The sequence below is a fragment of the Trachemys scripta genome, chromosome 15 (assembly GCF_013100865.1).
Source record: "Trachemys scripta elegans isolate TJP31775 chromosome 15, CAS_Tse_1.0, whole genome shotgun sequence".
Taxonomy (NCBI): Eukaryota; Metazoa; Chordata; order Testudines; family Emydidae; genus Trachemys; species Trachemys scripta.
The window spans coordinates 24,539,275-24,551,978 of record NC_048312.1 but is presented as its reverse complement, the minus strand read 5'-3'; the positions used below and the strand labels follow the sequence as shown (position 1 = coordinate 24,551,978).

General features: G+C 39.4%; 1 protein-coding gene across 1 annotated transcript in view; it reads right to left on the bottom strand.

Moving 5' to 3' along the window:
- MED13L (mediator complex subunit 13L) overlaps positions 1-12,704 on the bottom strand; it is a 408,072-nt gene that overhangs the window by 361,327 nt on the left and 34,041 nt on the right. Inside the window, exon 2 of the mRNA XM_034790893.1 lies at positions 5,574-5,811. Within this exon, the coding sequence (XP_034646784.1) occupies positions 5,574-5,811 (238 nt within the window). The remainder of the gene's footprint in view (positions 1-5,573; positions 5,812-12,704) is intronic.

Here is a 12,704-nt window from a genome sequence, read left to right as displayed (position 1 = left end):
ACTTAAAAGTACAGAGACAAAGCCACAAGACATTCCGGGGGGGTTAACCCTTTCACAAATCATTAAATCTTAAAGTTTTGCTTTACTACAGACTATTAACATGCTCATTTGTGAACTCTATACCTATTTCTTAAGGTGAGGAGGAATTAACGTGGGGTTATGAAGTGCACAGGACCCATGCAACAGATAGCAAATAAGTTGTTTATGGACTTCTACATGCTTTTTGAGATACACAGAGGCTGACACACACTATGCTCCTGAGATATCTGCCAGATGCTGAAGGACCATTAAGATGTTATTTCAGAACTTTTTTTAAAAAATTAACATTGGATTTAGAGTGTCAAAAGACACAAACATATAAAATGGAATCCATAAAGTAAACAGGAACTTTCAGACCCTCCTTCTTTCTGAAGATATGCAATGACAAAAAAGAATTTGAAAGTTTTCAAACTTGCGAAGACACCTAATTTCCTCCCGCCCACCCAAAATGTCTGTTAATTTGTTTTGTTTTAAAGACAGGGATAGAAAAAAGTTAACTTCCTTCCCTCACCACAAATACGTATCTGTAGTTCGATTGCAATATTTAAAAAACAGTTTGGTATAGAGGAGGGTGGGGAGTGTGCAAAAAAACCCCAAACAAACTTATAGGGAAAAAAGTCACTACTGCTACTCCATAATCCATAAAAACATTGCATAAAGTTTAAAAGCAACTACTTCACTATTTATTTGATGGCAGCATTTAACTATCTACATGTTCATCCACCAGTTTTCCAAAAGTAAGTGCTCTTTTTTGCTTTCCCTTATATTACAAAAACAAACTCATAAATCAAGAGAATTTTCAACAAAACCTGATTCCCTCCTGCAAGAATATATTAAGCATGTCTTCACTATTTTAAAAGCTTTTTTAAAAAAAGAGTTCCTCGTGTAAACTTTCTACTATTATAATTAGAAGCAAAACTGTGGCATCAATTATACAATGTTCTATAAAATTAACTCCTCTATTTCAAACCAGGATGGATAAAAACCATGATTGGGAGGGGGAGGGGAAGTTCTGTTTTATTTAAATCACAAATTTATTTACATCAATTTTATTTAGATGTTGCTAGTTCTTTATTTTTCATTTTATAGCCCTAAATTGATAGAGTAGATATTTTGTTCTTGACTCCAACGAGAACCTGCAGAACTGGAATTAATTTGCAAACTGGACACGATCAAATTAGGCCTGAATCAAGACTGGGAGTGGATGGGTCACTACAAAAACTAATTTCCCCATGCTAATTTCCCCCTATTGTTACTCACACCTTCTTGTCAACTGTTTGAAATGGGCCACCCTGATTACCACTACAAAAGTCATTTTTCCTCCTTTTTATAATAGCCCACTTTAATTGAATTGTCTCATTAGAGCCGATCCTCCACTTGGTAAGGCAACTCCCATCTTTTCATGTACTATATAGTATCTTCCTACTATATTTTCCATTCCATGCATCTGATGAAGTGGGTTTTAGCCCATGAAAGCTTATGCCCAAATAAATTTGTTAGTCTCTAAGGTGCCACAAGTACTCCTCGTTGGTTTTGCTGATACAGACTAACACGGCTACCACTCTGAAACCTTTCTTTAATTAGTTTCCTATTATTAGAATTTCAGACTTTACACAAAGATTTTCTACTAAGAAATTTCATACTGAAAATGTTAATTCTAATCTGAAAAAGAAAAATCCCCAGGACCTCATGAACACCCTTATTATGGGGAGAAAAACTCAAAACTGATAAATGGCGTGCACATATTTGCAACCAATACCAGTTTCTGATATACTAAACTTCCACAAGTCAAAGAAACTAAAATACTTCAACTAGGTTATATTCTTCCAAATAGGGCCTGCAGTTTGAAGTTGATGGGAACTGTGCTCCCAAGTCACTTAAGTGCTTTTGAAAATTCCACCCTTAGTTGCCTAAATAGAGTTTAGAAACTTAACTTTAACTTTCAGTTGACATTTCGGGCAGTGTGTACTAAACATTCACAACTAACTAACATATTGAAAGTCTACATAACTTTTCACTGTTATTACTTAAATGATTTTGTTATAAAATGACAAAGATATTAGTCCACTAAGAGAGGAATATTTAATAAAAATACAATTTTAAACCCCAATGATGCAAGAGCAATTTAAGCATATGCATAGTCCACTGAAGTGGACTATGCATGAAACTATTCATGTGAGTAAAGTTACATACCTGTGTAATGGTTTGCAGGATCAGGGTTCTAATACTAAAAAAAAAAAAATGGTTTTGAACAAAAATGTGTTCATACAGCAGTTTTGTAAAATTCAAAAAAGATCTAACTGATGTGGGTTTAAAAAAAAGTATAATTTGGTTAATCATAAATTTTTATCTAAAGTTGCAAAAGCACAAATTCTCAAATTCATTTTTACAAAACCTCCACCTGATTATTTTTAATATGCAATTTTTAGATCATGATTTAAAATCACTCCACTCTCTTTAAAACAATATGCAATGTCTAATTAAAAAACGAAATGATTACAATCAATGGTCTTATATTAAAATCTGTATGATTCTATCAGAGTCGATAATGAACCAGTGACCTACCTTGGTGTTAAGGGTCTATATGCTTCCATAGTTGCTATCTTTTAGGTGATATGTACAAAGCTGACCACTTAGTAATAAAAGATCCAGTGGAACTTTTCGCAGTAGTATGATATGCTAATCTCAGTGTCTTGTCTCAATTTTAATTTGGGAAATTGCATTCTATCTAAATTCTCCTGCAGTGTTGATTAGATTCTTTACTTTTGTCTTAAATTATTTTGTAGCTCTATTGTGTGTTCTTAAACAACTGCAGGTATTCCACCCCAGAAATGACTGCTTTTCTGTAATGGATGTTGCAATTCCAGTCACCGTGGAATCACTGTGTTTAAATGGCACACTACAATACCAATATATTGTATTTTTTGAATAATTAAAGCAGCATAAGTATAATTAAGGACAATTAGTAGCAGAATGTGATAAACTTGCTTGTGATGTATGAAAAGCACATTAAAGCAGTCATTTCATACTCTTACAAATGGAGATGAAGATTCTAAATAAATACATTAAAAAAAAAGAAAAATGTGGCAGGAGGTGTTACTTCTCAGTTTCTTGCAACTACCCATCCAATCAGTGGCAGTACTTCTGTCCCCTCTTCTCAGGGTCTTTCTTCTCTTCCATATTCAGTCTCCATGTATTTCCTCCACAGAATATGCGTGAATTGCTCCTACTTTCCCCTTCACTAACCTCAACATCTTTCTCTTACCTCACATCTCTCCCTACAATCATTTTGTTTCAGAGGCTTCCTTTCTTTCCCTTTTGTTTGAGGCATCATTAGCAGTAAAGAAGAATGATCACCCAAAGTGATAGTGGCTGTACTCCAGTACAACTGCACTTTCCTAGTAATGCTGGCAATGTGAAATTGACTACACGCACACAATTTTAGTCAGTATGACACTGCTGCTGGAAAGGTGCCACTGTACAGAATTCACAGACTAGATCATGCTTAAAAATTTTATTCTTGGTTGCTTCATAAAATACTGGACAACACAGTTCCCTTGATCCTGTGCCAAATTTAAATCACAACGAAGTGATAATATTTTTTATTTGCTATATGCTATTCCAAACCATATCAAACAATCTCATCAGAAATTACTTGTCTCAAGGTACTGTTATCTCTGGAAGCAATAACTACTATAATGTTATTACCTATAACATGAGGTGTAAACCAACTATACCATTTTACAATAAAAATGGAAAATGCAAGCTGCAATTTCCTTCTAATAAAAAGATCACTTAACTCACTTATGTCCCACACTGCATTTGAAATATTAAATAAATGACATTTCATAAAGGGAATAAGTATATATTATTAAAGCTTAGCTGTGTAAGTAGGAATGTCACCCGCGCCTTCACTCAGAACAGGTGCCTCATAAAAAATTAACATTAGTGGAATAGCTTGATGCAGCACTTCTGAGCCATCTCTTTAATTATACATGACTGCATTGCTACCTGCATAAAATAGGCCTAGAGACACACAGAAGGCCCCTCAGTTCTGAGATTTCACAGGTTACATTGCCAAAAAAACAATCTGGTATTCATGAAAACATGAATTCTGTAAGGACGTGAGTATGACAATGTTAGTATGTTACAAAACAGGATTAAAGAAGTACAGCAATACAACAGGCCGCGCCCCAAAAATTATATGGGAGTGGGGACAACTATGCACAGTGGACAAACACAGCAAAGTGTACATTTAGACTAGTCTGCAAGATTTACTGCTTTATAGTTGTTTTGGTGGCAAAGACTACAGACAGAGAAACTTATTGCAAGAGCCAAGTTGCTCCTTGGTTCTTACTGTACGTTTTTGATTCCAAAATGGTCAAAAAAGCCTTCAAACACTGTTTACAGAATTAGGCAACTGAGCACCCTGAAAATGTGAACAATTTTTTTTTTTTTTAAACCGTTGATGGAACTAGGGAAATTAGGTATATAAAGAGTAAAAGTCCATCTCTGAAAGGAAAAGTGGGTAAGTGTTAACTAGGAGAAAAACACAATGTGGAAAAAATGAAGGAGAAAATTAAGGAACAGCTGTGACCTGGGGGGGGAATGCAAAAACCTTAGACTGAGATTTTCAAAGCTGACTAGAGATTTAACCATATAAATTCCATTGAAATTAATGGGAGTAGTCAACTATAAAAATCTCAACTATATTTCTTAAGAAACCAGGTTTGCATTCTTTGAGGACAGGGAGCTGGGAAAGCATATTTGGTTGTGATGTATAAATATAAATAGTATATTAAAAGGATATAAGTTAAAGCTTCAACATAAACTATAAAGAATACATAATATTTTTTCTACTTGATAGCCCTGTAATTTAGACTTGGGATTTAAACATCTTGATGGGTTTTTCTGATTCATGTATGTGCATCAGGCAGAAATAGCTGATTTTATTCTTATTAAAAACAAAACAAAACACTGGGAACCACCAAAAATCATCAAGGTGTCCAATTCCTAAATAATAACTGTGGGATCTTTGTTACCCTTCTACTCCCTATCTCTTTCCTTCCTTTTGTCTGTTATACTCACCTGTTGCATCTTTTCTCCATTTAGGCTCTAAATGTGTAATGATATCAACATGGCAGACTAGGCAACCATGAAGAACCCCACTGATTTAAATGAGATACCATGGACTTGAGTTGACTCTTACAGGGCAGGTGCCTTTGCTCTATCAGCTAATTTCTAATTACCTTAGACTATATTTTAAATTATGTAAACTTGTACTTACACTAACTTTACAAGCACATTTGAGTTTGCACTAAAACATAACCATTAACAAGCCAAACCCCAAGTATCCCAAGTCCATTTCAATTCTTGTCTTGTGGTTCATCTGCAAATGAGTACCACCTGCAATGTTGAATTTACATGCCTTTTCAAAACTCAGTATACATAAACTGTAACTAAGTCAAATGCAGAAGTTACTTTAAAACCTTCCACTGTAGAGTCAGAGATTTTCAAGGAATAAAACAACTTACTATGCAGTTCACGATGTATCACATCTACTAGGTTTGGTTCATCTCCCCACCAGAATATCCATAACTCTTTACAATCCGGTTTGACATCACGACGCCATACACACAGCAAATTGGCCTGCAGGCAGCGGATGAAGCTGAGCAGAATTGGATCATCCTGGGCTGGGGCTGAAATGATGGGGCCACAATCCCCATGACCTTCAAAATTGTACCTACGCCATTTGATGCCCGTGAGTTCAGCCTGAAGAAGGAAAAAAAAAATCATTACGTTATTTTGCTTTAAAAGTAGTTTATACTTTGGTTTTATATTATTTTTCTGATTTTGTACTTTAATTCCTGTGTTTCATTTTTTCAATTTACAATGGTAAAATTATTGCTGCTGTGGCTAAACACTTCAATGGGCATCCCCACTTCCCCCTTGTTCTAACAAAACAAGAAACAAACAAGATTTTAGGGCAAATAAAAACATTTTTAGGAGCAAAACATAGTAAAAATCTAGTTGAACTGTAGATGTCATTGTTTCACAACAACCAGATTGTCATCATGTCGAGCTGCTTCACGGCATTTCCCAAAACATTTATTAAAGTCTCTATTATGGTTCCCCACTGTGCTAGGTACTGTACAACTGGTCACGATCCCGGTCCTGAAGAGTTTACAATCCAAGGCCTTGTCTACACTACAGGGTAAGTCGATGTAAGTTATGTAACTTAACTCGACGTAGTCTACATCGCACTATGTTGGCGGGAGATGCTCTCACGTTGACATAGTTTCCACCTCTTGTTGAGGTGAAATACTGAGGTCGATGGGAGAGTACTCTCCCATTGACTTATTGCATCTTCACCAGACTGGCTAAATCAGGGATTCTCAAACTGGGGGTTGGGACCCCTCAGGGGGTCACAAAGGTATTACATGGGGGGTTGCGAGCTGTCAGCCTCCACCCTAAACCCTGCTTTGCAGCCAGCATTTATAATGATATTAAATATATAAAAAACTGTTTTTAATTTATAAGGGGGCTCATAGAATCTCAGGGTTGGAAGGGACCTCAGGAGGTCATCTAGTCCAACCCCCTGCTCAAAGCAGGACCTAATCCCCAGACAGATTTTTACCCCAGTTCCCTAAATGGCCCCCCTCAAGGACTGAACTCACAAACCTGGGTTTAGCAGGCCAATGCTCAAACCACTGAGCTATCCCCCCCCCCCCCCCCAGGTCACACTCAGAGGCTTGCTATGTGAAAGGGGTCAGCAGTACAAAAGTTTGAGAATCACTGCACTAAATCAATGCTGCTGCATCAATTGCGGCAGCGCCAATATAGCCTGCAGTGAAGACAAGCACTAAAAGTCACAAACAGAGGAAAGGTATGGAATAGGGATGAACCCTGCAGTGAAAATGAATACTGTGAAGAATTGGTACAGCTTTGTTAGGGGTATCTGTAAAGCAAGGAACGGCAGTTACAAAGGAATTAGGAAGGGCCAGTGAGTAAGAAATGGAAAAAGCAGAGTCACGGCTTCATCACCTGCCTAACCGGGCAGAATTTGGGAAGCCTCCTGGCAAAGATGAGTCTTAAGAATCGGGTTACCAACTTTCTAATAGCACAAAAATGAACATCCTTACCCCGCCCTGAGGCCCCACCCCTGCCACCTCCCTTCTCTGAGGCCCCGCCCCCCCTGCTCTCTCCATCCCCCCCACCCTCACCCACTTTCACCAGGCTGGGGCAGGGGATTGGGGTGCGGAAGGAGGTGAGGGCCAGAAATGAGGGGTTCAGGGTGTGGGAGCAGGCTCTTGTCTGGGACAGGGGTGGGATGTGGGAGAGGGTGAGGGCTCCAGCTGGGGGTGAGGGCTCCGGGGTGGGGCCAGAAATGAGGGGTTCCCGGTGTGGGAGGAAGCTCCGGGTTGGGGATTGGGATACGGGAAGGGGTAAGGGCTCTGGCTGGGGGTGCAGGAAGGGGTTCTGGGTTGGGGCCAAGGGATTCAGAATGCAGGAGGGGGCTCTGGGCAGGGGACTGTGGTGGAGGCTCTGGGGTGGAACCAGAAATGAGAGGTTCACAGTGTGAGAAGTAGCTCCGGCCTGGGGGTTGGGATACGGGCTCCAGCTGTACCCCAACCCCTCATAGGCGTGAAGGCTCTGGGGTGGGGCCGGAGATGAGGGACCTGGGGTGCAGGAGGAGGCTCCGGGTTGGGGCCAAGGGGTTCAGAGTGTGGCCGGGGATGAAGGGTTTGGGGTGCAGGAGGGAGCTCAGGGCTGGGGTGCAGGTTCCAGGAGGAAGTTTGGGTGCAGGAGGGGGTTCCGACCTTGGGTTAGGGGTTGGGGTACAGGAGGAGGTTCAGGGTCCGGGTTCCGGCCAGCTGGCCCTTACCTCAGGCGGCTCCTGGTCCGCAGCATAGCGGGGCTAAGGCAGGCTCCCTGCCTTCTATGACTTCAGGAAGAGGCCAGCATGTCTGGCTCCTAGGCGGAGGGGTCAGGGGGCTCTGCATATTGCCCCCGCCCGGAGCATCAGCTCTGCAGCCAGCCAATGGGAGCTGCAGGGGCCACACCTCCAGGCACGGGCAGCGCACAGAGCCCGCTAGCCTCTGTGCCGGCTGCTTCCGGGAGCCACACTCAGCCAGGGAGCTTGCCTTAGCCCCACTTCGCCACCGACCGGACTTTTAGCGGCCTGGTCGGCAGTGCTATCGGAGCTGCCAGAGTCCCTTTTCGACCTGGCATCCCCTACTTAAGAAGGGATGTGAAGGAGAATAAAGTAGTAACTGAAAATGTGTTTGGAACGGTCTTTTCCTATACAGAAGGGGTGGTCTAGAAGAAAGTGTAAAAGTGATTAAGGGGGAAATAATGGATTAGGGACCATACGTTCCCTTTCCCCTGTACATCAAGGTTAACACAGAAACTAAATAAGATGCTGATGTGGTAAGAGTGATGATTGCAACAACAATATTTTTAATCAAATTGAGAAGAGTAAGGTTGCAGTAGTCCAGCTCAGAAAGGAGGAGGAGATGGCAGTAGTCAGTACATGAAACAATGAGAGCATGAACAAGAGCTTGTTCATGCTGTGCTGACAAAGAAAGGGCAGGTTTTAGAAATATTGTATAGGAAGAAGAGGCAAGATGCATGCACTGCCTAAAATATGTGGTTTTCAGAGAAAGGGCTGAATTAAGGACAATGGTGCTGCTCACAATGACAGAGAAAGCAGGGGAAGAAGAAAACAAAAGACTGTTTTGGCCATGTTGCATTTAAGATGACAACTCCATATCCACAAACTGATGTAAGACAGTCAGTCTGTGATGCAGGATTGGAGGGAGGAAGATATAGTACAACAGCAGAGAGCCAGAATTATGAGTCATTGTCGTAAGATGGAAGTCAAAGTCAGGTCCAAATTAAAAAAAAAAAAATTACCTAGATATAGGACTTAAAGATAAACAAGATGAGGGAGACCAAGGATAGGACCTTGGGAGATGCCTAAAGAAAGAGAGGAGAGAAGAGAATGACGACCCACTAAAGACAATAAAAGAGCAATCAAGTAGACAAGATGAAGCCACAAAACCAGTGGAGGAAATGATTTTAAGACGTAGGGATTGGCTGACTATCAAAAACCACAGAGAGGTTGTAGAAAATAGGGATACATCCAGCATGGAGATTTGGCCAAAAGAGTCTTTAGACTTTGGTGAGAGACGTTTCAGTGGGAAGCCAAAAGTGAAAGCTGGGACAGGGGTGGGTCAAAGATGGAAGTGAAGGAAAGCAGTTGCAGACAGCACATTCAAAGCATCTGAAGATGAAGAGAAAAGGATTTGGACAACAGCTTGAGGATGAGGTGAGGTGAATGATTTTTTTTTAAGACAGGGAAGGCAAAGCATACTTGTACTGAGAGGGGAAGGAACCTGATGAGAGTGAAAGGGCAAGGAGAAAAGTGAGAGAGGACCTAAGAGACATTAAGAGACTGAGGGAAGGATGTCACTGGCACAAGAAAAGGAGACCAGGTAGAAAGTCTCAGTGTTGACTACAGGTGTGGAAGAGAATGGAAAAAGTGTGGAACAAGGAACAGGGAGGTCATGCCAAATATTACATTTTTTTCTATGAAGTAATCTGCAAAATCCTGCAAAGACAAAAGAGAGCAGGAAGGAGGGTTGTGTCTGAAAAGAATCAAAGGTGATGGGGAAAGGTGGAGTGGGTTGACAGTGAAGGATTTAATGAGGGCAGAGAAGTAGAGCTATTTAGCTAAGCAGATAACAGAAAACAACAAAACCAGTGAATTTGTAGGGGAGGAAGTTAGCATGGCTTCAGAACTTTTGCCAGAGATGGTTCAGCAACACGGGTACAAGAACAGAAAAAAGTAGATGTTGGGAGTAAGCTGGCTGCCGACAGGGTTGACCATGTAACACAAGAAAGCAGCAAAGAAGTTAAGGGTGGTAGGGATATGGGAGTGGAGGGAAGCAACAACTAAGGTCTTGGCTATACTAAAAGGTTTGCCAGCATAGTTATGTTACATGGGGTATGATTTTTTGCCAACATAGATATGCTGTCAAAACCTCTTAGTGTAAAAGCAGTTATAACTGTATCTACACCAGGAGGATTTCCCAGTATAACTATACTGGCAAATCTTTTGAGCACAGACAAGGCCTGAGACAATGATAGAAAAGAAACAGAGGACAGAGAGGAGGAGACCAAGAACAAAAAGAGATCTCACTGATACTGATGGTCTGAAGTCACAGAAGAATTGAGTGGCAACGCAAGGTGATGGGGGCAGGTGGGCATTGTTGAAGATGGACATCTGAGATCGAAAACTCAGCAATGGAGAATTCAGAGAAGTAGTAGTAGTGTTTGGTGAAGACCAGGTCAAGTTAGTAATTACTGTAATTTTAATTATATATATAGTAATATACAAGTACATTATTCTCAAACATTTCTGTATTATGGAAGTTTCCACAATGACAAATTATAGTATAGTATTAATGACTCTAGAGATAAAAAACTAACATTCTGAGTTTTAAAAAGTTCTTCGTTTTCAGTTCATTTTTATACAATTCTTCCTATTCAGTAATTACTCTTTAAATCAGTAAAGCTGTTGATATGCAATATTTCCATTGCATCTCCATAAATCCCCAAAAATACCCTGTAGCTGTTGCCAAAATCAATCAAATTTTTGCAACATTACTGGACACCCTGTTCACATGATAAAAGTGTAAACATCACTTGATAATCACCTCACCTATTGTCAAATATAAAAAAAAAAATACATTCTACAAAAAGGAGAGGATTGATTGAAAATAGCAAAAATCAACACACTGGTTCCAGTGGTATCAAAAACAAATGTGCATGCTGGGACTAATGAATTTTGTAAGGTTTATTAAAAAATTAAAAGACTAGTGCAAAATTAAATTAAAGTTCCTTTTAAATACAAGTTTTATTTCACCTGTTGACAGAGGCATATTTAGGAAGGTTTAACTCAAACTCTAGTTAGACTTATTTGTTATTATCTGTACTACAGTAGTGGCCAGAGCCTTTGCCCTCATGATCCTAGGTATTAAGACAAGATGCAACAAGGGGGTATAAACAAATATTTATGTATATTTTTACATTCGCACTTGATATTTTAGATATACAATGGAAGCTGAGTTAAAGTTTCAATACGAATTTCTAAGGTCAACCTTCAGATGGAACATTGCTTATTCAAAATATTACATTATTAAGGTAAGGATATGACAATTCCAATTTTGGGGTATTCAATCGAACATGGAACAGCAGATTTTTATTAATCAAACTGGGTACAAAGAAAGACTCAAAACGTGTAAAATATAAACATTTTATTTTTTTAAGCAAAATACAAATTACAAATTCAGGTGTATATACAGTAATTATTAGGTAGTTATGGTTATTTTAGAGATATTTACTAAATTAAAATACAAATATTGCTTTAAGAATGCAACTTGTTTCAAAGTGATGTTTAAATTAAAAAACAATGTGTGCTGTGAATGTGATTATGTACACTAATGTTATTAAAATAGAAAAATAAATGAGACAATATTAACACTATCATGATCTCAATATAAATACAAGATTGTTTATTATTACAGAAAGCATACTGTTGGATAATAGTTGAAGTTTATTATGGGCAGGCTCCGAGACAAGCCTTTCAGTATTCTCAGGGACAAGTATGTAGTAGTGATCAGTGTACATGACGTAGCGATCAGTTTAGATGTTTTCTGCTGCACTGAAGGAAAATGTGAGATTACCTGCTCATTCTTTTCTACAAGATATGTCTGACACTTCTTACTACCAGGCTACTCCTTATTCTGGCAGCAGATGAAGGCAGTGCAAAACTGTCCATTATGGATCGGCGCTAATCTTAACCCCTAGAATTATTCAGGAGCAATGGTTTACACAACAGGACTTCAGAATTTGCAATTCCTGTATAAAGCTCCTTTGATCATACCCATTTCATAATGTCCTTCGGGGTAATATGTGCTTTGATGAGGATCACTGAAGATTTAGTACAAAAGCCTCCCAAGAGAGAGGGGTCAACAACCTCCACCCTCCCACTGAGTCTCCCTAACCAAGTTTCAATGCCTATTTGTGCACTTGATGAGCAAGGCACCATATATTCAGCTATGGTGCAGCAATAGTCCACACCAATAATAGAAAGGCAGGGATTTTTTTCTTCTGGATCTTCCATTAAAAACAGAGGCACTAGTGATCTTAATTCACTCTATCATCTATTTTATTTTAAGGATATCAACCATCTGATTAATTACACTCCCATTCTTCTAGAGACAGCATCTTGGAAGCTAGGGACACTTCTGGTTCCGCAATCTCTACACATCCAGCACTCACTCTCTCACACATTTGGTCAGACAAATTGAGAGTATATCTACAATGGAGGTTTTCTTCTTCTTCTAAATCAAGTTAATCAATTGCCAATTAACTTAAATTAGCCAACACGTTTGAGGAGTGTCCAGATTAGGATGTACAAACAGGTTGGATAACTCAAGTTAACGGATAGCCAATTAACTTGATTTCAAAGAGTTTGCCTGCAGCAGTTGAAGGGATGTAGAAAAGAACTGCCAAAGGGTCTCATATACAAGCAATGGAAAAGCAAGAAATTAGATATCTGGTAGTTCTTAAGCTTCTTATGACATAGGCTGAAGGCA